This window comes from Copidosoma floridanum, unplaced genomic scaffold (assembly GCF_036245765.1).
Source record: "Copidosoma floridanum isolate Cflo_tuat_1 unplaced genomic scaffold, Cflo_Japanese_pri ptg000009l, whole genome shotgun sequence".
Classification (NCBI taxonomy): Eukaryota; Metazoa; Arthropoda; class Insecta; order Hymenoptera; family Encyrtidae; genus Copidosoma; species Copidosoma floridanum.
In genome coordinates, this window is record NW_028321886.1 from 2,710,148 (window position 1) to 2,738,096 (window position 27,949).

General features: G+C 40.1%; 1 protein-coding gene across 1 annotated transcript in view; it reads left to right on the forward strand.

Moving 5' to 3' along the window:
• Positions 1-523: 523 nt before the first annotated feature.
• The window catches only part of LOC106646139 (uncharacterized), a 55,162-nt gene continuing 27,736 nt past the window's right edge, over positions 524-27,949 (forward strand). The window contains exon 1 of the mRNA XM_089589727.1: positions 524-635. Within this exon, the coding sequence (XP_089445853.1) occupies positions 536-635 (100 nt within the window). The 5' untranslated portion in view covers positions 524-535. The remainder of the gene's footprint in view (positions 636-27,949) is intronic.

The following is a 27,949-nucleotide window of genomic DNA, read 5'->3' on the forward strand; positions in this document are numbered from 1 at the left end:
TGCTCCGATATGTAGGCAATGGGCCCAGTTGTTGAGAAAACTCCGTCTCTCCGGCATCGCGTCTACCAAAATTTAAACAATAGCACCACGTGTGGCGAGCAAATTGTGTTGTTCCTACCGGATGGGGTGCTACGCATTTCGGAGCAGTGGGTGTTTGAGTAATAGTGAAGTTACGATCAACGTGGGCCAACTACTGACCGCAAAATCGGCAAATTCGAGAGATTGAAATTACTCTCCTCCATGGAGTCCAATGGACGATGTCAACGTGACAGTGACTTAGTGTTTTTGTAAATCGTAAATACCGATTTGCCTATTTCAGGGATAGTATAAATACTACGTACACACACTAACGAATCAAATGGTGTACAAAGGTGTTATTTCGTTTTGCGTGCTTTTAGCTGATATCTTCAGTGGCATACGATAAGAATACGAATCGTAAATTCCTTAGAACAAAAGTGACAACCACAACTTGACCTTCAATGCACGAAAGCACGTGCAACGTCTGAAAAAAAAAAAAAAAAAAAAATCCACAAAAATGGCTCATTTGCGGAACACCAACAAGATCACTAATAATATGATGTACCGTGACTGTCCATTGGTTTTCTCATTGGTGATATTCCTGCTCCTAGTAACGAGTAAGTTTTTTATCATCTCTTTTCCCACAAAGTACGACAAAGTATCTTATTGACATGATTTCGCGATCCATTTATCAGCCGCCACTCCATATTCAATTAAATTCAGCGTAGGAATAGTAACTGCAACGTCTTCGTTACGGTTTTTCCAATCGTTGCATTGTTGTTAAACAGTAAACTTGAATAGAAAATACGATACGGCTTGCGACCGCGAGAACGAATTTACGGGCCGGCTGGGTAATCTCTCGGGCTCCTCGTTCGCAAGTTTAATTGAGAATAGCGAGGCGAGCACCTCCTCACGGCTGTGGTTCTCGGACGTAATTGTCGAGGCAAGTCGCAATGACTGCGAGAGAGAAACAAAAGACGCGTTCCGCATAATGCACCTGACGACTGACAACAACTTGCTTAGGTAGGAGCCTATACTACCCCCCCCCCCAAAACTCCGCCAAGTTGTTCATTTGAGGAGTTGCACGTCGTTGACTCAGCCTTAGACACACACCCAAAACTCTTGCCTACCCCTACTAGTGTAGCTAATAATTATACGTTGGCTGTTTCTTAGAGAAGTGACTGCGTTTTGCCTCTGGGTCTCGGGCTCCTCCACATGCTCCTGGAACTTATCAACCTGTCTTGTCTTTCTACAATGTCATTTGGAAGTATGTAATGTAAGCTTACTATCGTAACACTAATCCAGCACTTATCTTTTAGCGATGTTTTCGTTTTCCAAGCGATGGCTTTCAACGTTTTATAAAATGTCATTTTGTGTTTTTGTTTAAACTAGAATTTCTTGTTATGTATACCTTTCATGTCAAAGGTACGTTGCACACATGATTTTTGCAACAGAATAAAATATAAGTGGTAAGATTTACTAAGAAGAGATTAATTAAGGGTCACGTCGTGCCTTTCTCATTACTAATATATGCCAACGTGGTGTCTGATTAATTATTTTTATGCATTTTTTATCTAACGGATCGTAACTTGGATGCTTAGCCTGTCTGATAATAATGCGCTACGTGATATCGTACGAAGATCGGGAATGTTTGTTACCCTTAATTTCATTGTCTCCGAATCCCTTTTGTAGTTTCGGTAACAATAAACTCTTAGCTGGTCCCTGATTCTTTAATCATTCAGATCAGCAAAAAGAATAGAGGATGGGCATGTCAAGCATTTTGCGTGTTCGCGATCTGTACCACCCAGTCAAATATTTCATTCTTTTTTTCCCCTTTTATTGTCATTCGCAAAGAAACTCCGGTGTTTTGAAAGACTTACCAGTTTTTCATTAGGCATCCGTGGTGGTCAGTAACAAGGTGATAACAGAAGTGTTACTAATTTTTCGTTCATTTACATAAAAATTATTCAGGGAATGGAGTGAGACGAACAGAAAAATTATCTCCAAATAGACATTATCGCACTGTTTACCGTCCCCCTAATCATGTATCATGTACATTTTACTGTACTGAACATAAGACATAAAATTAATTAAATTTTCCTGTGTTGTATTGTTTGCTATTCCTGTAATTAATGTACACAAATCCATCGCACAAAGTGGATGAGTCGAACAGAATAATATTGCAATAATGTTCTACCCATTTCGAGTAATGCTTGGCAGAATTACAGTGAGTTTCTCAAAAGACAAATTGTTAATAGTTTTGCTAAAACGGTGATATCTTGTTTTTTATCTCTTAGTTTTCTGGACAACGTATATACTCCCATCTTTTCAGAAAACAACGCTAATCGAAAATCATTTCAGTTTAGTCGAAAGCAAAAATGGCATATTTCGGTAAAATCTCCCTCTTTCTTTTTATTTGCCTCCAGGAAAAGTACCAAAAATAGTCGAGAAAGAAGAAAAAGAGGAGGTATGTATGAGCAAAGGCTAGAAAAGTGCTGCATTATAAGTATATTTAAACGAGTATGGGTGACAAGCCCAACGAGCAATTTCGGCCTTTGCTGAAAAGAGAAAGAACGTAGGAGGCTCCCACAGTTTTCAGTGCGGCTCATTTTAATTGCACCCCTTCCTGGTGCATCTACATACTGCCCAGAGTAACCCTTTCTCTGGATCCCCATCTCTTTTGAACCTACCCTTGATTACAAGCTCAAGGTGTGGACGAACAAATTCATTTGGATTCGTCCCTCCTCGACTTCTTCCGTCTCTCGGCGGCCACCCCAACAACCCTCGAACGGAGGATAGCCGAGATGAGCTGTCGGAAGGTACCATTTTCCAATTTCCTCGGCGCTTCTATTAGAGTGCATTCGTACTTTTGCATACAAATACGCTTAACTGCAGGCTGTTGTTGGGGAGGAAAAAAAAAAACAACTAAAGGTCCCCGGACTCGTTTTCTCGTTGCTGCTACCGCTGGTGCTGCTTATGATTATGCATCACGCTGTTTCTAGGGTAATGGAAATCTTTTTTTTTTTTTCTCAATAAAATTTTTCTATTAGATTGTTACTGTCTTGATCAGTGAAATGCTTAACATCAAGTGGTCCGACGTCCGTTTATGTCTTTCAATACTAATGGTATTGCTAGAGCTGTTGTTGTTTATAATACATTTTTCAAGCTGCTTCACTGGTCTGTGCACAATAAATCCGGTTTCAAACTTCCAATCAATATCTTCCTGCCTGTCTCTCCATGTGTACATCTCTAGTGAGCCGGCATCCCTTTCCCATCATCTAAAATCTCACCCTTCAGCCATGGGCAGAGATGCAGATGCCGTTCTGAATGTGAATTGAGGAGACCGTTGACCCAAACCGAGAAAGGATATTTTTTACAGCTGCATGAACTCAGTGCACGAAAGATTCTGTGGATAACTTAAGTCGTTTCTGAAATGATTTTGGCTTCCATTGCTTCAATACTTGCTAATTATTTCACATTCATTTAAATCGCGCAAATACTGTACAACCGACCAATCAGTTGCTCCATTGTAGTGATTATGCGCTTGCTAAAAGTGGGAGGGAAGAAAAGTAAAAAATCGCAATTAAAAGGGCTAGCAGCGAAAGCAATTGTTTCCGATATCGAAAAAAAAAAAAAACAATTTATCGAATGAAAACGCGAGTTCTTAGTGAATTAGTGAAGGATTATATGAGACAAGTTAAATGTTATGGTATCACCGCATCGACGCTGTACGCGTGGCTACTAAAGCGGGTGGTAGGGTATCGCCCGGGGCTGTGGATCGTTACAGCACAAGTTATGTTGCGAAGAGCCAGGAGAACGGGTGATTTCCCCACTCGTAACCGTGAAGCGTTTACGAGAAAAGGACTCTCGACGAATGCTCGGTAGTTATGGCAACGAAACGTTGTACGTGCAAATTATGAACTTCTCGTCCAAGATTTTGTAATAATGTATGTCAAGAACAATCAGTGGAAAGCAGCCTCTTTCTCGTAACAGTTGTTTTTTATAATAATCAATGAAAAATGAGAATCAGCCGAACTAAATTTTGGCTGCTCGTGCAAATACGTAGGTATATGCTGATACGCTTTCCAACGAACGTAATCGTCCTCCAAAGCATTGCATCGCATTATCGTACCATACAGGTATACTTGTATACGCTTTTACGCAGAAGCGTATCGTGGCATGTGAGATTAAAATTACGTTTACGTGTACACAAAGGGAATTCTCGAGAGCTTTCCTCCCATTTGCAACTCGTTTGATGCATAAACGTTACAGGAATTAAACAGGTGCCTCTTCATATGTAAGTACATCATTCATTTATATTGCTTATAATATATATGTGATGGCAGAGTAAGTATGTATACGTAATCGTATGCACGTATTACAAAATTTTGGGAAACAAAAAAAAATTTTGAAACTTGTTTTCCACCTATGTTGTGTGGCTCCATCGCAAATGTTAACAAATCATATTCATTGATGATAAATGTCTCAAAATTGTATGCACTGGTACAGCAACGACAAAGGCGTTTGCATAAATCTGTACTCTTTTATGGCTTGGCACATTACAGTCATAAACGACTGTAATAATGTTGCATCGGATTGCTTGCTGGCTCTGTTTTCGTTATCATAACGTGAACTTCTGAATACGCTCTCTTCGCTGTATGCGTTGCGTACAGTTTCTATTTAATACAGAAGTTGGATAAAAATGGTTATAATAACGATTTATGGACAGAAGAAACTTACGGCACCAAATTTAAAACCAGAATTTATTTACCTTATGATTTAGTAGTACTGTTGTACAAGCACAGTTTATTGAATCTAACGAGGAATGGTTAGTAAAACAAAACATTAAAAAAGCACTCTCATAGCGTACTCTACGTGTATGGGGTAAAAGTTTTCATTAAAGATTTAATCACAATTGCGGATATATTTTTAGCACGGCCTAAACGGTGAACAAAAATGCGCAGCCACGTCCGCTCTGGAGCACACAAGAAAAAGAGGAGAGTTTTATCGCAAGGCGAGTATAGAAGGTGAGGTCCACTACCTGCCTATACGTACAAGTATGTGCTAGCACACGTGTGGTCACAAGAGGGGAAGTATCGGGGGCGAAAGGGCAACGAAGGGATGAGCCGGCAGTGCAGCTCGTTAGAGACCCGCAGTCAGACAGGCACGCAGCCGCACATGCGAATTCCGTGGTCGGCCCTCCCTCGGAGGCTCATAACGCGCCCAACCAGCCGCACATACCTACTAGCAAACGATGTTTTGCTGCCCAGTCACCAGCTGGGACTCTTTTTTCGCGCTTTAATTTGGTTTGGCACGCGACGAGCATGGAACTCTGATTCGCGCATTCTCCTCACCCTTACCCGTGTCGTCGGTAGCGAGTAGTGCAAGGGTGCCCGGGGACTCTGGCGAAAGAGTTCCCAGAGACAAAAACCTCGAGTGAAGCAAATTCCCCCTATTCATCAACAAAGTGCACAAGCACACGCATATATATATAGGTGTACTTTCTCTGGGGTCCAGCCATTGTGTCTCCCTCGGTTCGTTCGGCCTTTTTGCGCAAAACCATAAGGTCGCTGCTTTGGCTTCTCGGTAAAAAAAAGATGTTGTTCATTTGTTTCGAGCTCATTCTTCTATGGATTGGGTAAAGGCTTCCCAACGTGAGCTCGTCTCTTTTCGTTGCCGAGAGAACTTAATTTACCTTTGGGCCTGTTGTTTCGTCAAAGTGAAGGGCAGTGGTGGGTTTCTGCAAAGGTATATTTTCCAATGTTTTCTTTGCCCAAAAATAAGTTTTACTTTAAATGCAAGTGGTGAAAGAACAAAGAGAGACAAGTGCTCGTTCGTGTGTTTGTACACGATGTTTTGGGATTTAAAGTGCATCAATACATTTTTCAATTGGTTCCACTTGACGTTTTATCAAATGAAGGTGATTTTGCGTATATGCAGTCGAAAGCAAAGAAACAAAATTTACTGAAAACAATTGCCAAAAAGTGATCTACGGAGGAAAAAAAGGTGTATTTTGGGATGGGTAAAAATCTTAAAAAACCTCGTTTCCAAGACGATAATTGCCTTACGATGGCGAGAAAAAGGGGGCGGGGAGGCTTCAAAGTCTAAAGGGCTCTTACCATAAAAATCTCAACACCTCGTGTACGCGGGGCAAAGAGCGTAGGAAGGAAGGAAACGGAGGGGGGCGGGCCGCTGCTACTCGCGAGCGTTTACGAGCCCGTGACGATGAAGAGTACCCGCCGAGCTTTATGATTTCAATGGAGCTTACACGGGTGTTGGCCTCGTCTGGCGAAAAAACGGACGCCGCTCAACTGCATCAGTGGTGGTGGCCATCGGCGAGACGCAGTACCCCCCCTTCGGTTTCAAGTCACGAGTGAACGCGCCTAAGCGAGAAAACAACCGCTCATTGTCGGCTCCCCGCTGCGCCCGTTTCTTTCAATACACGTACACACGTTACCCGCACCAAAGAGAGAAATCAGTGAGTTAAACTTTCGAGGAACGTGGATAGCAGAACACGCCTCGAAGTGTACATGCTGCGCTCGCGATGGGGAGTACATCGGAGGTGGCTGGCCAATAATGAAACGGAATTTCAAGTACGTAGACGACGTAGTTTCTGTTTATCGACGAAACGACTCTGTATATGGGGTGTCGATGGTTGAGGATGGGAGTGATGCGGAAACTAGTACCGTGAAATTGAAAAACGTCATCATCGAGACTTCATATAGATGGATGTCTAAGAGAGATGAAATTGGTACGGGGTATCAGTGGGTTTGAGTGTTTTTCATACTACTTGTGAGGTTTCGAGGCTCGAGAAAATCAATTATAAGGAAAGATAAGAGATGTATACTCCAGCAAGAGAAACACGGGATATCCTCCCCCTACATCCGCCCCTTTTTGAGACTCACGGAAAAACTTTTTTTTTCTTTTAAACAGAGACTCCATCATAATAAAACGAAACATCGTCAAGTATTGACAGTTACGGTAAACCTTATTTATTCCGTCAATTACAATTATTATATAATGTTCAATGAAACAAAGCTAGTTCTTGTGTGTTACATCAAGGCTACAATTAATTTTTAATAGCAATTAAATTTGAATAGCAATTATTTATTAGTTTTTTCGTACATAACTTGAGAGCTGACATGGATAATAAGTGTTGTTAACGGGTGTCTCAGGGTATGTACGTATTTGTGTGCATATTAATTGGTTATGAAAATAAAGGGCCTAAGAATACAAAGAACCAACAGCTGCTTTGCGAAAAATGATTCACAAAAATGTTCTATCTCCATCAAAATTATGAATGAAATAATGTCTTATTTCCTAATGTAATAAAACTTATTGTCATAATTAACTTCATTGTTATGACTAAAGAATGAAAAAAATAAAAATAAAAATAACTACCGAAAAGGAGGCCTGTTAATTACAAAAGATTGCACTGACACGATTTAAGTGTGAAGACATAGATTAAGACTCCTCCTCGGATCTCGTAATCTTGGGGAAAACGTAAGAAACGGTATAAGCTATATCCAAGCCATCAATTCCATGGCTAACGTATTTATTTTGACGAGAAAACCGACAGACGCAAGGGAATAACGTAGACGAGAGACAAAGAATAAAGGGGTGGGCATAGGAGAGAAGCACAAGGTGGGAATGGCTGGTTAATTTTAGAGCGACGGAGGATCGTCAAGCTCTTTCTACAAAAAGCATAAAAAGGGGCTGAGTAGGGGAGGGAGACGAAGAGAGGAAATCGAACGGGAGAAGCGGAGGCTCTCTCGGGCAAAGATGTTTAATAATACACACGCGGGAGGGGAAAGGGAAACCCCAAATGTAAGGGGTCCAAAAGTACAGTTGTGTAAGTGAAGTGGTGGCACGCGGATTGTGATAATAAACGATGTGTGGATCTACTCGCAAAGTGCATATGTGCACACCACCACTTGGACGTGTGGGAGTTGGCTTCTCATTTATATATTACCGACGCGTTCTTTGCCCTCTTATGTGCAAGTTTGTCTATAAACGTGTGGAAAGTATGCATGTGTGCTTGAGAGTATGGATATGTGTATTTATTTGCATTACAGCCAAAAATATCGGCTTACCGTATTCCTTACGCTTTTGTCTCTGTCTTTTTTTTTTTTTTTCCATACAAGCAGTGGCGGGAAAATTTATGAGACGGCTTAGGCATGTCGAAAAACTTATTTATCCGACTTCACGGAGATGGATACCGAAGCATCGTTTATCGCTCAGTTGCTGTAAGGCCTCTTTTTCTTTTTTCCTTCCCCCCCCCCCATTTTCCTTCTCTCCACTGAAAAATCTTGTTCCGAGAGACATCAATTCTCCTTTGACGTCACCCCGCAGTCTAGCTCGGAATAGAATATCTTCCAGGTCCTAATTATTCCGAAAACCCGAGAATGTGACGGTGGAGTGACGATAGGTGAAATAGGGGATGATGCTTGATTAATGCGATCCAATCGTTAACTGAGATATTTCACTTTGCTTGTCCATCAGTTTGTCTATTATCAACTGCTACATACATACACTTCATGGGTACCCCTTTGTGCACTTTGGAAGACATGTATGTGCATTGCATTTGAATGTGCAAAATTTTAACAAACGGAGGTCTCAGCATTTACCCAATTGAAGGGCACGAGCTTGTCACTGATGCTGCCATGGACTGGCACTATAGCCAAGTGCGAGTGCTATTTCTGTATAGCATAGCTCTTCCCTCACTCACACTTTGCCATTACCAAGTACTACTGGAAAAGCAAATGATCGCGTACACACTCGTATCGTGTTATTTTGGTCGCATCTGCTCTCTGGACTTTGAAGAGGCTATCCCTCGCCACACTGTCAACACGTGCTTTGCAATGCGTCACCGGAAGGTCGCACTGACTTAATAAATAAACAATTCGCAGCCACTTCGTTTTTGTTGTCCCCTTTTGTTCTCACTCGCACGTTAATACAAACATATCCCTGAAATGCATGAGTATCGAGTGACATTGCTTTTGTTCATATCATTTCGTCTTTCTTCATAAAACAGATTTTTGCTCCAACATGCCAATTTTTTTTTTTTTTTTTTTCTGAGCATAAATTTGAGGTTTGTATACAGTGTGTTGCGTGAGAATATCTCAGCGATTGGATTTATTGGTAACGTATTTTTTACAGCCTAAAGAATAATGTCACGTATGATTATTCATTTTTTGCTCTAGTAGTAACATAACGATGAACTTATTTTTGATTACGTAAGGTAATTTACCAAAGAGCTCAGTAATTTTTTCAATTTCCATTTGAGTAAAATTTATCGATTTTTGTGACATCAGTGAACTGCAATGAGATCTATTGTTTTTAACGTAAAAAAAAAAATAAAAAAAATAAAACACGTATGCACCACCGAAGCACTTGAGCATACATTTTTTTATCTTACAAGTGGTGCGGCAAAAAAGTTTTAATCATTTACTTCAGGGGCGTACCTGTATACTTTGTGATAAAAGCACACAAAGAAGAGAATACGAAATTATCCAAGGCATTGCAGAGCCTCGATTTTTCCGTACACTCGAGAAGTGGAGCGCGTGTCATACGTATACACTTTGAGTCCACGCTGTTACTGTCCTACATGATTGGAGCAAGTGGGAAAAATATATTGCACACAAGAGAATGCGGTAGTCAAAGAGAACGAGGGAGACAGAGCGACTTTAGCCTCGTCGTTATCATCAAAAGAGTCTAAAGAACTTCACTCGTTTGACAGCGACGACGATGATAACGCCGAGTCAATAGTCCTTGTCGAGTAGGTCTCGAATCTCTCGGCTCCTAGTTCACCCCTCATCTCTATGCACTAGTTCGCAAGACTCGTGTTTGTTCAAATTTCCAAAGCCACCAACAGCTAGTGCGAATGTATTTTCAACCATCACATGTACATACCGAACCAGCGTCATCGTCGTGTTTTTTTTTAACCCAGCGGCCTATTCTAAGTCGTACCTCCCTCCGCGAGATACATACATACATACATACATATGAACGAGGAGGTCGGAGGAGCGAGAAACCCTCCACGGCAATTTTCTATGCCCTCAAGGTGACTTGTAGGCTTTTTACGCCCCACTAAGTGATCGATCAGTTCCGCAAAAAGGGTATATACTGTTGAAATTCTCGCGCTCGGAAATACGGGGGCGCCGTTTACTGTTTCTCAAAGGAATACAGGTTTTACGTTATTCGCGGGAAATTTAAAGAGCTCGATATGGGTTCTCTTATTTATTGTTGCTGCTTAAAGGGATTGTCTTCGAGTTTACACATTGGACGAGTATTCACTGTCTGAATCAGTGTTAGGTAGAGTCAGTGAAAATTTAAATTTTGTTGATGATTCGGCAAAAAATGACATAAATATCAGAGGATGTGCCGTGAATAACCAGCAATTTATTCTTGTTAGGACTACAGATTGCGTTTTCTGATGAAATTTAGTACATTTTTTACCGATTTAATTCAACGGATTAGTGTAACTCGGAGATCCAGCTGCATCACCGTTTTTCTCCAATACTGTTTTTGTCTTTATTGAAGCTTTTTTTTTTATTCGGCCCCAACCAAACTTCCTGGCCGCAGCTCTGCAGTATCATCAATCCATCATCACAATGCAAATCAAGCTAAACTCAAATCTTTTCCTCCCACCCTTGCAGCACAAATTGCCAAATAATATTCTTCTGTGCCAACTTTTTGCGCTCTTCTCGCACTTTCATCGATTTAATTAATATTGTTCGCGATGCCTCTGCTTCTGCGGGGTACTTTGTACTTGAACCACGGGCCCCTTCTAACGTCAGGCTGCTCTATTTTGTTAAGGGGCCATTGTCGTGAGATGGCCTAAACGCCGTAATAAGCAGATCCTCGCTCAACTATTTAACTGCTTTGCCGATAAATTGTTTGTATCTGGTATCTTGACAGTTATCCACAGTCGCTTCGACTCTCTGGCGTGCCGAGTTCTCAAGAACCCTTGAAATACTTGATCTAGGTTGAATTTTTCGCGTTTTTCCAATACGTTCGACTAATCTGTCTCGAAGCAATAACGTAGCAGTTTACGCTCTAGTGATCAAGAAAAACAGGCTTTCTGTCTTGTGTGCAAAAAAAAGTCTCCGTGCTTATCTCATTGATTTTAAAACTCATTGCACCAGACAAACACATGCAAGACTGGCAGAGCAAATCGATCCAAAGCGACAACCAACAATAGCATCGTTATGCAAATCTCAAGAAATATAGATGCGGCAAGTAAGTTCCGCGATCTTCAGTTATCAGCATTTGTGGCTGTGCATTCGAACAATTGATCACTTAAGTGAAATTCTTAAAAATTTAGAGTTAAAAGATGTACATTTACACCATACTAAATGCAATAATTTAATTACACACGTGATAGCTCCTAATATGTTGTTAGAACTAGTCGATGATGTGGGTGACAGTCCTTTTTCATTTATATTGGATGAATCGAGTGATATTTCTTCGTTACCTATGCATTTGTATTAAGTATTATAGTACAAGTTTGAGTAAAATTGTAACTGATTATGTGGGAATGATAGAAGTAGAAAGATCAACGCATAGAATGTTATACAGTGCAATAATAGAGTTTTGTAAGATAAACAGTTTTAAAACAGGAAACCTGATTGGCTTACGAACTGACGGAGGATCAAATTTATGCGGGGAAAAAAACTCGGTATTCACTCTTTTCAAAAAAGTAAACCCCAAAGTACAATTGGTACGCTGCATCAGTCATGCTCTGCATAATGCAGCTTCCAAAGCTTCTACTCATTTTCCTGCAAATGTTGAATATTTATTAAGTGAAATTTATGCTTGGTTTGGTAAAAGTTCGGTCAGAAAATATCAATACAAAGCCACATGGAATTTTATTAACCTAGAGACTTTAATGGATTCCAGTGCCATTAACAAATTTCATAAATTTTTCCAGCTGCAATTTGCCAACAAAATTTTTGCCACAATTTTGATAACATTTCATTTCCACGCGGGCAGGTCACGTTGCCTGTAGCTGCTTTCATCGAGTGTTAACTTCACTTCTACACGATTGAGCGATCTGAGGAGGTGCTTCTTCGGGCGATGGTCCACTGTCTTAATTTTTAATCCCAGGTTTTAGTTTTTATTCTTGAATTAAAAAAAAAAAAAACTGTTTTTCCAGCCAAAATAAAGTACAAAACTACACTTTTATTTCTAAGCTGGTGTAAGCATGAAGTAATCAACATTGAAAGGTCTGAATAATTGAAATGTGAAGGTAGGTTTTCGAGAACTTCAATAAAGTATAAACTGAACGAAATCTGTCATCTTACCGTATTTTTTGACACTCCAATGGTGATATTTGAATTTTTTATAGAAGATTTATAGAAAAATATAAAATTGGAAAATGAACGAAACAAATATCTCAAACATTTATGACTATGACATTATGTACAAAATTCTGCAGGGAAGCCAAATTAGTACGACCCTGTTATCCATGCGTGACCATGAGAGGCAGATAAAACTATGAGAAGTTGAATGAGAAAGGATGGACCAGCAAAGTGTAAAAAATAAAGCACAGGGAGACAATCGAAGAGGTTGGCTCTAAAACGCGTTGTCGCAGCGGCAGTATAACAGCATTATAATTCGGATAGTGTAAATCCAATTAGGACGATATTTAGGCTAGCTGGTACAGGTGCTTCATTAATTAAGGCTTGTTAAGCTGGATCATGCAAAAATAAAAGGGAGCAAGGGAGGGAAACTCGCTAATCGATAATTACCTGCCTCGTGGAATTATGACCGTAAGCACACACGTGGTGGAACAGTCGCACAGGATGTAATTCGCCTGTACGCACTCGCATGACACTCTTTCGCTTGATGAGACAAACTCAGCGCTGGCTAACGATTGTCCTTGGTGAAGGCTGTGCGTATCGAACAAGTTGGCACTCGCTTTGAGTTGATAGTGTGAGGCCCTACTTGCATGAGAGTAAAGGCAATGGTTTTATAGCCAATTCATGGACGTGGAGAGAAAAAAAAAAAAATAGATAACACTTTATGAATTTCCATGGTCTCGACACGTTCGTGCAGGCAACTATAGTAGTGGCACAGTATTAATAGGAGACACTGTAAATTTCCTTGGTTGAAAATAGGTTGAGTAAAAATTGAATCGCAAACCATTTGTAAAGTATTTATAGTGTTATACACTTTCGTCACAAGGCCGTAACGGAGAGAATCAAATAGACGTTGAAAAGAGTAACTGAATGGCACGTGTGATTGCTATTGTTGCTGCTAAAAGTACACGACGTAACTATTATGGTATCTATCAGTGCAAGCGTCGTTTATCCGCCATGTATTTGGAGCCTCGAGAGAAAAGCAGCGACATCAGGTAGTTCAAAGCCAATCGATGTGTCTCTCCTCTCCCTTTCACCTGTAATCCAGTGATCTTTGGAGTCTTTTTCTCTCACTTCCCTTCCAATTGTGTCCCGGAGCTTCCATCATTGATGCATTTCGTTTTCAAGCTCTTTTCACCTATTGTTTGACTACATATTTAAACGGACGCTGATGGCAGTCAAATTGAATAGGAGTTTTTGTCATATCAGGAAAGGGAGAGTTTGTTTCGAGGAAAAATTAACCCCAAAATTTTGAAAAGAGTTGTGTATTTATTACACCACTAATTGAGTACTTTTTAAAATACTTTTCTAATTGAGAGGAAAAATCGTACTCTTTTTTTTTCCATAAATCTCGACCAATCTTCTACTCATTCGTCCGATGAATATACCCCAACATCCCGTGGAAACAAAAGGTCAATCTTTTCCACGAATGTTGGAAGCAAAAGAAAAAATGAAAAAAATAAAATAAGAAAAAAATGAATTCTTTTGATTTTCTTCTTCTTTTTTTTTAAGCAAGCCAATCCCACGCAGACACAGATTCAAATCCAGTAAAAAGGTCATCCCAGAAAATTTATTCCCGAAACGTTTTTCCATGGAGCCTCTTCCCACTCAGCCACGTTGTCTTTTCTTTTTCGCTCGGCTTGTCCTCTGTTTTTTCAAGCTCCCCTTTTTTTTAATACTCCCTTCACAAAAGCGCATACTCTTTTAATAGAGTCCCCTAAAAACGCACATACAAACAGTAGACCTAACGAATGAGAACGAAAGCGGGAGCAGATAGAGAAATGAAGAATACCACACCGAGTCACACGTGAAAATGAAATTATAAGTATATACGGTGAGTAAAGGCGTAAAATGGGGAAATAGATCTGTATAAGTACAAACAGATTCTCCGTGATGTGCTATGTCGAAGAATGTGTTTTTCAACAACCTCGTGGCTTTTGTATATTCATGAAATCGACAACTGGTCCACAGTGAAGGAAAGGATGAGGCATTTTTCAATTAAATACATCCCATGTGTTGGTTATTTTTAAATTGGACAGACATAAAAAAACAAGTTGGCTGCGATAAAGTACTCTAGGGACAAATGAAAGGGAATGGCATTAGACAGTACGGACCAAGTGAGGAGAAAAGAAGGGTTTTCCCCTGCGATTATTAAGAGACGTCGGGACGGCCTCTTGGAGCCCCTCTGCTCCACTCTGTCGTACATGCCAATAGAAAATTGGACTCCTGGGCGCGCTCTCTCGTTCCCTCCGGCCTTTTTCCTCCTCGACGGAACAACGAAAAATCAATCGCCCAGAGAGCACTTTCCTCTGAATGGTAGCAGACAGTAGCAGCAGTAGTTCTTAACGCTTCCCGTAAAGTACCACAAGCAGGTGACTGTTTTTCTATACCATCCTAACGCGCGTTGTATGGAAAAAGTTTGCTCTACGATATAACGAAGCCAAAGTAATTTTTATTCTTCGAAAAATTACTGAGCTTGATGTAAAAGCTCGATCAAGTATTGACGTCTGAGCTTTTAATTGTATAAAAAATTGTGCACTCGATGGTCAATTATTGCAAAAGCCGCGTCAAAAATTTTTTCAAACCAAGGCGCCATTTTCAGGTGAAAGAATTCCAAGTCCTTTTTTTTTTTGAAAAATTTTATCAGCAACAAAAACATTGATTATTTTTCTCATTGTAATTAGGACACTATTGTATTTTTGAAAGGACCGGGCCAACTCGATCGTACTTTCATGAAAAAACGCAGAAAACATAACGGCAAAAAAAGAAATTCCTAGTCGTGCAAACGATTTCCAAGTCTATTGGTATCTCTCATCAATGGAAATATATTTTTAAAAACGTCGGGAACAATAGTACCCTTGGGTCAAAGGAAAAGTAAGGGGTGACCTGAGAAAGAGCAAGACATATTGAAATCCATTACCCTCGCACCCCTTACCTTCCTAAGTCATCCGAAAAGAAAAGAGTAAAGGGCACCAAGTGTGCGAGACAACGGCACGAGAAACCGAGAAAACAATACATTATTAGGGGCACCAAAAAACCGAGGGAATACGGAACAGGAGATGATACGGGGGAATAGTGAGGTAAAGGCACAGGAGGATAATATTGTTGGCTGCGGCGTGTGCCATCGGGGATGGGTCTTCAAGGATCAGGCTGGCTTGCTCGGGAGAACACGCAGCACCTATCCCCGGCTCTGGTGGTCACCCCGAGCTCGTCTTTCATGGTGCCCCGTCATTCTGGGTCAGGCTTTAAATAAGCTGCTGGTCTGTGTGGTTGTACAGGGAGAAAGGCGGAGAGAGGGAGAGACCGAGTTGCACGAGCATGGTTATGTGTGGGTATGTATGTTATGACGCGGCTGGCCACAGAAATGAGAGAGAGAGAGAGGAGTTTACGCCTCGTAAGTCGTAAATCGTCGTGATCCCCACCCCCAAGGCGAGACACCCCCTACTGTCCTCTCGCTCTTGCACACTTGGGGTCGTAAAGTCGGCCTTTAGCGTAGGCAACGCTCGCGTCAAACGCACGCTCGGCATGCTGCTCGCAGTGCTCACTTCCTCTCTCTCTCTCTCTCTCTCCTCTCTCAATCCCGACACAAGACGTAACAGCAGTAACACAGTAGTAATATCAGCAGGCGACACCATAAGTTATCAAACGCGTGTGTATGTGTACCATACCTTGTTTGTTACACGTTTTATACGCGCGTAAATATCTCTCGTGATTTGTCATCCAGCTATATCTTATACATACGTAGTAGATCTCGCTTATATGTACGATAACTGAATGAATGTCTTGTTCTCGTCCCTCCCTCACTCCCGAAAATTTTCGTCTAGTGATAAACAAAACGGCTCTCGTTCTTTTTTTGATGAATTTTTTTTTTTTTTTGTTTTTTATCGTCATTGTTGTTACTATCACTACTTCTCAAACATCCACCTGCGAACGCTCAATCAAAGGAGAAAAAAAAAATTAAGAAAGACAGGTACGTGTAGTGGTAGCTCGACCAATAGGTTTTTGTAAGCGTACAACGCTCTAAATATACTTTGTGAGTTCTGTATGTCTGTATGTACGGATGAGTCAGGGTGAGTCGAACCCTCAGTCAAAACGGTCCCTTTTTTATTTACTTTTTGTATTCACGCAATAAAGCACATCAATACAATACATACATATGTACACACCTCCGTGTACGATCATTTGAGTTTTTTTTTTTTTTTTTTTTTTAACACTAATTGGATTTAGGCATGTAGAAAGGGATTGAGTGCACGTGCGCAAGAAATACGAGGAAAATGGGAAGCTATTGAGCGAACGCTGGGTATAGTATGGATAAATCCGAGGTGGTGGTTGAACGTGAAATAACTCTAACGAGCGTCAATCTAACGATGAGTATACGTTGATGATGTGTGAACACATTTGCGTGGGGGTTCTCTTAACTGTCTCGTGGGGGACCCGGCATCAGTGTTCATGTACGCAGGCTTCAATCATTTGGGGTTTGTTATCGATCAATGGAAAAGCTACGGTAAATATTTTTTGATGGACAGCTCGATTTGAGCCTGATAAACTACATGAAAGATGTATATAATTATGAGGGATGTAAGTTATTAAACCGTGACGCTAATGAAGAAGCAGAAATTATAATAAGTGCAAAAAAAAATCAAAACTATTTAGATTATCCGTAAGTAAACGCATTGGGTTCAAAAGGTACAGTTGACACTTTTTTTAGGCTGAGGTGGCGTCAGACAACTGTAATGATATAATACCCTGACGGCTGATTTGTCAAAAATTTGCACGAATAACAATTGTTATGCTTGAATTTTATTTCATGTACTCACCTTGATCACTTTGGTGGTATTAGCGATTCTCTTCAACACAACGGACCCAGCGAGTGCAGTAATTAAGATATACTGTATTCATCCGATTTCCTCCACAATTGTTAGACAAATACTTAAGTTACATTCATCGACGTTATTCTCATTTTCTATAGATTGATATTCTGACAATTTTTTTTTTTTCATCCAATAATGAGGTAGACATATACTTATACATCATGTCCACAGCGATAAAGAGCAGTGAAAATAAAAAATTTATTTAGGTACACGTTTAGAATTGACAAGACATGTAAAGAAAAGCATCAATGTCATTTGTCAGAAAACACAAAATTATTTTAAAAATTAGTAATGAGTGCTAAGCAACATCATTTGCCTATTTTGGCCTATTTTTCATCGGATTTATTTTCCTCTACTCTAGATAACACATCCACTCGTAAAACATCGAGTAACGTACAATGAATAATATGTATATTCGGCAGTGACATGATACCCAAAAACCGCTACCTATGTGTGTATTCCCTTCCCTTTTTTCCTACACATATATACACTTACGCACACTCGTGATGATTTAATCGCTCAAAAGTCTGGCGCAAAGAGCAAACCGATAGGCAACGGAGGAGGAGGGCTACTGTTGCAGCTGGCGTCGTCATCGGACCCACATTTTTACCATCCATACTTGCCTAATCTCATATGTACGATACGCACCTATGGGTGTATGTAATGTAACGGATGCACGTAGCAAGAAATCGATAATGGGCTTAGTTTTTAGACATCGTATCCCACGCACAGGACACACCCCCGTGTCGTTCGAGTTTTAATTAGATTACTACCTTGCTACTACTACTTCCTTTGCTTTAGCCCTCGAAGGATGCGGTTTACTCGAGAGAGCTTGGCCATCAGGGGTGGTATCAGCCAGAGCTTCCCGAAAGTAGATACAATAATTACCAAGTTGCGAGACGCGGTGAACTGAAGAGTGGGGGGGGGAAGAAAGCTGCCAAGAGCGATTGGCACGAAATGCCTCGGTAATCTCCATTATTAGCTCTTGCTCTTGGGAGCTGGGAATTTCCGTTGTCTATATACGTATAGCATCGTATCCCAACTAATCCCGATCGAAACGCCAACACCAAGGATAAGAAGGATGGAGAGGAGGTAAGAACGACGACCCAACCCGACCCCGATGTATCTTTCCAAACTCGTCCACCCCTGTTCGTTCTTGTACGACCCATCCGTCCCTTCCTAAAAAAAAACTCTCTCGCGCACAAGCGTGTGTGTATTTGCCCTCGACCGCCACCTCCAGCACGGTTCGTTTTTATAGGTGGTAAGCCCGGGCTTGCGTCTAACGCGCTATATCTCTTTTCCATTAAAATGTTAATTTCGAATTGCTGCGCCCGCAGCTGCCACTGGCCGGACCTCGACGCTTTGGCCCAGCTGTTTTTATTTTCGCTCCTATATACCTGTCACCCGCTACCACCACGGGCGACTACTATATACACGTTCAATTTTCGTAGACGATATTAAACTCTTGAGGCGTATACCTGCGTATTAACGCTTGAAATAATAAATTCTAGCAGCCAACATCCCACTGCTACGTGGCACTGTTTATTTGTCCTATAGTAATCCGAAAACAATTTTTTCAACGTTTTGAAGGTCCTATTGTTTTGAAACACCTATTTTTCTCCTGTATCTCTATAGAGGGCCTTCAAAACGTCGAATAAATTGTTGTCGGACTACTAGGGCAAATAAACAGTGCCACGTAGATGTGGGATATCTCTTTGTCTAGAACTATCACCAATGAAGCATAACTTCCTTGAGATAGAAGGAAAATAAGGTTGCTTTGTATTTGCAAACTGAGATTGTTAGCAAAACTTTCGCAGTATCGGGAAAAAATTTTTCATCGTGTTGGTCCTGCGAAAACAAATTTTCCACATACCCGTAGCAATTTTTCTCGATAACTTCATGCTGTCAATCGAAAAAAGCTGCACTACCCTGATAACAGTATCCTACAGTTTATTTAACTTTTTTCCATTTTCCCGTCCATTGATTTGGCTCTTTTGGCAAATACCCTCAATCGTTACCAGCAAATACTGGCAAAGGGAGTACGCGGATTGCTGTGAAATTTGCATGGCTGCACAATGCCAACTGGACAATTAAGGCAACTGTTAACTGACCCATGGACACACACAGTTTCCTAAAAAAAAAAAAAAAAAAAAATTTATAAAAAACATTAATTTATTTGCTTCAATATATCCGCAAACAGAAAACGTAGCTCTTTGCAACGTTTTCACCCCCAGTTTTCGTAAATACTCTGCTTTGGATACCACTCCGATCACTTTGACGGGGACAAACGAGCACATGTAGCCGTGCTATAATATAAATTAAACCCCGAATTTCCATGACGCCAAGTGTGCCGCGTTCCACCGTCGCGCGAGCAAATTTTCATCCTAATCCACAACTTGTTCCGCAACTGCGGTACCAACTGAATTTGATTGCAATATATGTTGGATCGATGCCCCAACCCCCAACACCCATTTCACGTGTGTGCTTCGCGACGTTGCTAAGTATTTCCCGCTAGTTTCTCCCGCTGCTAACACGCGTGACACGCTCCAGGCGGTTCTACGTTTATTGTGTTACATCAACAAGCCAAGCACGAATAGTATAACAATTCATTGTACTCTTTCAATTGGGACTTAGATTTCTCTAAAAGCACCTCGAAGGGATTGGCAAAACGAGCAGTGCTAGAGGCTTTGATTTTGATTTGTTCGTTTTAGCCGTGGAATTAACCATCTGAATATTCGAAAAATTTACAGCTTGTGCCTTATAACAAGGTATTTGGTAAAACTAATGTAATATTTTACACTGTATGATTCAAGTAGTACGATGATAAGTGTTGACAATATCAATGATTACAACTAAACTTAAATGAATATAATTTATCTGTTTTAATTTGCTGGTCCTCCCAAATTTATTTTACTTTGGTAAAACTCAAGAATCAATTTCGACTAGTTGTCATGACATGTCAAAAATTACGATACAATAACTATGATAAAAAAAAAGAGAAGATAAAGTTTGAGCCTGTTTTTTATTATTTGTAGCTCAAAGGCCGCATTTTTGCAGCTTAAGATAAGTATATATACAATTAAGCTACTTTGGGTACCTACTAAGGTACACGTGATAGACATGAGTTGAAACTACATGCTCGCAATTCAAGGCTAAAATAACTATGGTGTAGTTAGTTGAGTTGATAAAATAACGTAGTACACGGAACAAAAAAATTATGGTACAAAAATGAGTAAAAAAAGAAAAAGTTTAATAGAGACGGTGTTTAAAATGCACGAACACGCAATGACACGAGGCTTGGTGCGCACACGCGGGATACTATAGACAAGGAAAGAGAAAAAGAAGAAGGACGATAATGTTAGCGTTAGCAGGATGTACCGACTAACTTTTTTCTCTTTCATTCGCTGTATTAAAATCATTATTCATGTCGCAGTCGCGCAGGGCGTGGCAAACGAGGCGTGCCAGAATGAAAAAAGAAAACAGTGCTGTGAAAAGAAGCAAAAAGAACAACACGACATTTCCAGAACATTATTTCTCTTAGCCAAACTTGCAGGTAACAACAACAGCAGCAGCAGCAGCAACAGCAGCAGATGTAGATACGTATGTGCACTTGTAGCGCGAGGTATAAAATAAAAGTAGAGCGACGGAAGCTGTATCAATGAGCGCAAGAAGGACGTTTTAGTCTTTGGCCGTAGGTGAAGGGAGTGCCATGTAAAAATAGGGAAACGATATCAAAGTGATGGGGCTTTCTTACTCATTTAGGTACTACACGCAAGACCAAACAATGGGGTGTGGCGACGCGTGCACGCTTCCTTCGACACGCATTAAACATCGCGTGCACGCGCGTGGGTACCCACGCGAGGATCATTACCATCAGCACCGGAAGGGCCACGCGACGTGCAAGCATCGCTCGAAAATGTGTATACATCGGCCACGAGCGCGTTGAGATTAACGAGCAGATGAGTCGTAAAAATTGTCAGCACAAATTCTCGGGGCGCATTACACCGGTGACAGCATTGTTTACCAAGCTCTGACTACTGGAATACTAATTAATACCTGTGTCCGTCCGTGAGTGAAAAAAAAAAAATAAATAATAATAATAATAATAATAAGTAAAAAAACAAAACAATCCACGTTGAAATTGTTCTTTGAAATGCGCAAGGCGTTACTAAAAGCTGTAGCTTCGAAGAAGTTACATCGACAGCTTTTTGGATGTGTGCGAACGTAGTGGAAGAGGATAATTTTTTTTTCTTTTTTTTTTTCTTTCGACTTGATAAATAAACACACGTGCCACGCGAGTCCGATACTAATAACTACTTGTCGGTGCTACTGACACTTCCCCAAATCGAAACAATTTGTCACACGCGTTTCTTGATTGATTAAACCCTTCTTAACGTAAGTTTGTTGTTTCAGTTGGCAGTCACGTAACCAAATACATATAGTACGAAATAGGGTAGCACTAGTCGATTTATTAAAGTTTAATCATCGATTGGACGCATACCTACTTATCATCCCGGATAGTAAGACGAGGTGGTAGTTACACAACTATTAGTAGGTATATTATACACGAGAGGGGAGCGAGCAACTGGGCTCAACTAATCCATTAGGCAAATTTCCGTTGATGAAACGAATCGTAGGATCATTTGTTCCGCTGGTGCCTGAGGACGCACCCCGTACTCGTGTTGCCGTTGGCAAATACATAAATATCAGAGTTGGACATTTTAATCAGATGAGACACGCGAGTCGATCGATGTCTCGTAATTGAGCAACTAATCCAAGAGTTTCATTATCGAAAAATCCCGAATGTCATGATTTTCTTTCGAACATTACTTTAGCAATATTTCAGGAGATACCTACGAGTTGTTGACACTCAAGAGATCCGACATTTTTAAATTTCGAGCTCATTGAGCGACGAAAGCTTTGGTGGTCCCCGATACTCGGTGAATCGGAAAAATGAGAGGTAAGAGAGCAGAGGAGAAGTGCTGGCGGTGCAGCCAAGTGTACAAAGCACCTGCATCGACTGCATTTTCCGCAGATGTACCTTCTTTGTCGCGATAAAAGCTCTGCTCCATGATTGATGCTCGTATAGACTCGGTCGAGAATATATCGACGAATTTCGCATGGATTTTTATCATCGAAACCTCATCAACATACGAAGAAAAAAGAAAAAAAAATTCCTATAAGCAACGAAACCAGTGACACGCATCATTTTTGCCAATATTGTTAGCGTGTGATACGTAACTTGATTCCGCACGGTTGGAGGTACGCGCACCAATTTGATGAAAATTTTGAAAAATCGAGGTTTCGTCGTGCAACACACCCCCGCAACGAGGGAGGAAAATACGCTCGATTGCAGGATGAAAATTGCAGGCAGATGCGCTTGCCAAGTCCACATACTACGAAGCACTGCATTTTTTTTTTTTTTTTTTTCTCCACCAAGCGGGAGACTTGGAGGGAACGCGGCACACGGTATTGAGTACGGCAGCCATTCCCAATATCATCGAAAGTCAATAGGTAAACATCTTCTTTTTTTTTATTTCTCTCCCTCCTTTGTCTTTTTCTCCCGCTTTAATATCGTTCGGGCAATGGAGACTCGCTCTCGACGCTGCTCGATCATCGAGTGTACGGTGATCGGGGGAGGGGCGCGGGGAAAAAAAAATCGACGAAACGACCGCAACACATTCCTCGCCGAGCGAAATCCTCCTGGTTGCACAGTACTCCCCTTTCCACGCAACTTTTGCAAATTTCTAATATTTTCCGTTCCCACCCCCACCCCCAGGCTTGCGGGGCTGGCGTTCTTATCGATGCCGTCTCCATCTCTTTCCTATGCTCTCGTTCTCGCCTACGGCCGCCTCCTCTTTGCGCTCGACACATCACTTTTCCAGCAGTTGGCGGCGCTCTCTCTTTGTCGATTTCCAATCGAACGACATCGGCCGCCCTGCACTCGAGGCTATACAACCGTGGAGCAGAGACCATACACACACATACATGGGGCGTCTTATCGGCGTTATTGAATCTTGCAGCTGGGATGAGACGATTCCTACATACATACATTCACAAATATATATGTCTTTTAGAATGTGTTCACCTTCTCCAATGTGCATTTGCACTCGGACAAGCCGTTGCTGGCATCGATTCCTGCCACTGTAATGCCACAAGCTTCCCGATTCAGTTTAATACGTCGCTGAGCGAGCAGCGTCACGACTGCACTCATTTTTCATCGACTGCATGTACTTATATATTATAGTGTCCTGGCCGTACTTTGGTTTTGAAATTTACACCCTTGGCAGCAGCTTTATCTCCATAGCGAGCGTATATACGTGTGTACAAAAGCGCACAGGGCCGGTATATTGGATGATATCGGTCGAATGGCGAAAGTTTCTCTTGCCTCGCGAGCGCGAAAAGCAGTTTAGCAATGAGCGCTCGCTCCTGACCCCGCCCATCCCGACGACAAAAAGCTTTTCCTGGACGCTTGCGAAAGTTGAGATTTCTCGCGCGATGTACGCGCACCCAACTGGGCCAACGTGCAAGCGTTTTTCCGTTCTCCCGCCAAACTCTGCTCCATCCTCCCATTCCCCGGCCGTTTTTCCGCTCCACGGCTCTGCGACGGATTAATACGCGGAATTATTTATCTTTTAAATTTGCTCGTGACTTCGGGCTCCCTTAACACGGCAATCTCTGTGCACTGGACAACCGATAAAATTCACCATGACTCTAGCCTGAGCTTTTTAATTCTTTTTGCCTTGCAACGCAAACTGGTTGACGTCAATTTGAGGAAAAATCGATCCATGACTTATTCATCAACCGATATATTGGGATGTTGCCCTCGACTAAAAATCAGCGATCGAACGACTTTTCAGAGTGCCCTCGTGTGTTTTCAAGCCCTTGATGTACTGAAGAAGAAAAAAATCGTTATTTTATTTTCTGCAATCCAGTTTTACGCGTAAGATTTTATATTCGCTTGAAACTCGTGTGGAGACAAATTTAATAAGTTTTCCGAGGCGCATACATTCGCCAAGTGGTCACGAAACGAAGAGGAAAATCAGATAAGGAGGTTAAATTTGATTTACCGGATACCGAGGTTTCCTCAAATCAAATTTTTATTCCTCACTGAGTATTGGTACAAACTAGGTTGCCTTTGTGCACAAACAGAACGAATACAACACACGCATCAAATAAAACGTCTGCAGATACAATAAGATCAACAACAAGAGAAAAAAATAGTGGCTGATGGTAAAACACAATGAATATTAATATACAGGTTGTCCAAAAACACTTAACTTATTTATTGTGAGAAATTATTGGAACACGTGCGTATCATTCAGGGACGAATTATTGACGAGTATCATTGTCGTACATCCTTCTATTCATAAGACCATTTCTTTGATTAGTATATCTAAAGTTATAGGATTTAGTTGTTATTTGAATTGGTTATTTTATTTGTTTGTTACAAACAAAAAATGGTGAAACACCATAAACGTTTACCAAAATAATCATGGATTTGCATGAAATTGATCTGTATAAGTTTTTGGTAAAGATTTAATATTACCTGTATATGTATGTTACACGAATCCTTTAATTTTACTGGTATCAAAAAGATTTTTTTCACTGGTGTTAAAAGCTAGGCGAGGGAATCCTTTTTAACTTGTCTTTTATGTATTGATGTGTAACAAAACTTACCATAAAATGTCCATAGAATAACCCAAAATGTGATTTGACTGCGTAAAATTAAGTTTTTTCAGCGAAATAGATATCTCTGATTTTTGAACCATTTATCTGATTAGTATTAACAATTTAAACGACACGTTTTTTAAAATTATTATTTTAATTTTTATACGGTAAAAAGTACTTTATACCGTCAAAACACTAACCATAATCATGATCTGACTGCTTGGATTGAGTTTTAGAGCGAAATCTGTGCTATCCTTACTTGTAACATGATTTGTTTGGCCAGCATCTAATACAAGGGACAAATTCATCTACTTGTAAATTTATTATGAACGGGTTAACTACTGAAATATTAACGATACAAGTTCCAGCAATAATACAAACATTATGTCTTAATGCGATCAACATTTATTTAACAGTTTTTGTTGCAACATTTATTATTATAATTATTATTATTATTACCATTATCATCGTTGTTATTAATTTTATGTTTATTTTTATTATTGCTATTAATATTATTATCATACATTTATTAAAACAGACTTATGATTATTCATACTATTATTATCACTATTTTTATTAGTATTGTTTTCCTGAGTAATAAACATCACATACATCAATTTTGTGTCCACTTTTGACTTGAGAAATTGCACAAATGCCCATTAATATGTCCGTGAATCATGAGCATTACATAAAAATAACGTTTACTCACCGATTTGTGTGATCGATGGATATATAGATAGATGACAGATTAGCTTGAGTATTTGTTTTGAAGCTTTTTTTTTTTTTTTTTGTGACGAGCCATCAAACAAAGAAAGTGCTGAAAGAAGAAAAACAAGCCGAGAAGAGGGAGCTGAATGAGGGCAAAAGAGGTGCCATGAAATACACCCAATTTGGTAAACGTTGATTTCGATCGTAACCACATCAAAGAAAATAAGTTGTTTCTTATGTTTCTTATACACAAGCCAGCCGGTGGCCTTATTCAGTCACATAACAAAAATAAAGACTCGAGGAGAAAGAAAAGGACAGAATGAGAGAGAGAGAGAGACGCTTGACGTATTGCAGTGACGAATTCGCGAAGAAAATTTCTCTTTTATTTCCGGGTGGATAACAGGACTTTGTAACACGGCAAATACAAGGGAAAGAGCATAAGTATAGGCAGCCTAGCCAAATCGTTGGAAAATACTATCTCCGTCTTGGTGCTGATGCTGGCTTGCCTATAACACGATATACTGTGTGACTGTGCCATTTTTTCCCTCGACGATGGCAAATTGCAGGTCATAAGAGTGCCGCAGGGCAGGTTCTGGATACAAGCTTGTGTCGCTGTTGTTTTATTCCCTTGGTCGTCTTTTCTTCTCGTCTATAAATACAAGTACACATACTACGTGTACGTATCTGACTGATGTAGCGCTATGCACGGTCCTTTCCTCTATAGTTCTTCGCTCGTTGTCTCGCTCGTCGCAGACTCTCGACACGTGTACATTTTTTTTTTTTTTTTTTTTTTTGCTCCTTACCTACATCGCTTTTTTTCTTACTTGCCCTATTCTAAAACTCCTGAAATCTTTTGTACCTCTCGGTCTTGGTTATTTTTTTGTCTCGTGATTTTGTCGTTTCTGCAGATGATTTTATTTTTCAAGCACAATAAACTAAATTGTTGTGAAAATTGTATGGCATCGAGTGTGCTCATGAGACAGCTAAGAAAGGAAAAATAACTGTACAATATGCATGGCACCGAAAATACTTTTCCATCCCTCGTGCGATTACCGCGTAACGGGATGACGTGATTGTAGAGCAGTTGGTATATCTGTACGGATGGAGCAGTACTGAATAAGCGGCTCTGCAAAATTAAACTCTTTCATTTAATCCGCTTTGTTAATGTATGTATTCCAAAGAAGAAGAGAAATAAAGATAAAAAAAAAAAAACATGTACATTTACTTTGACAAAAGTAGAACCAACTCTTATCCTGCGTTGACTTTTGGACTACGCAACGGGAAAGAAAACTAATCAAGTCTTTTTTAATTAAAAGTATAAATATTTGAGAAAATTCGTTACGCAGTAAGTTAATTTAGACTTATGAGTTGTCCATATTCTGTAGTGGAAGTGTAAAATCCAAATTTTTATTGCGGATCTGTACTTTGAAAAACAATTTGTTCAATTTTCATAGGCTACTAACTGAAGTATTGCAGTAGAATGGCTCATACGAGAGTAATTTAAAAATAAATAATTATAAAAAGCCTGTAACGTCCAGAATACATACATCATTTCAGAAGCACTTGGTTGAATAAGGGACAAGTCTACCGCCACTTCTAATCAAAATAAATATTTTTTGCTGTATTTTTTTTCTCAGAAATGTATGACACTATTAAATGTGCATATCGCCAAGTTTCAAGCGATATTACTTTCATAATTATATACAAGGCAACTTTTAGTTGTGTCACATATACCTTCCTTTTAGTCCACATACTATATTTTCTAGATATGGCATTAATATGTATACCTTATAACATAATACATAAAGTACAGAGTTACGAGGAAAGTTAATTAGTTATTTTTCGATTGTCTCTAAATTGCGTTTTTACACACATGCACTACTCGGCAAAAATGTTGTCTCTTTCATATTCTCTTTTCTCCCATGGAGGTACAAATATTTTCATAAGCGTAGCGCAAAGCACTAAAGCACCTAGGGGAGGACAAGTAGCGTGGAGTAATGAAAACGCACGAAAAAGATGGAACGTAATTAAGAGTTTTATGGAGAAAAAAAAAGAAGTATACAGCCAGTTGCATACATGTATGCGAATGAATCTACAAAAAGCCCAATTTATTAAGTCCTATGGTAAAACTGCCTTTTTGAGGTACCTACACCTTTGAACTGTTGGTCCTCATTATTCACGTACTTCCGTGAATGTGACAAAATTAGTTACCTTTGAGTGAAAAAAAAATTGACATTTCGTCTTTAGCGTTAACGTGATGATGATTAAATTATGTTATAGTTCAATCATCATCATTTAATTTAATCAATATAATTCTAA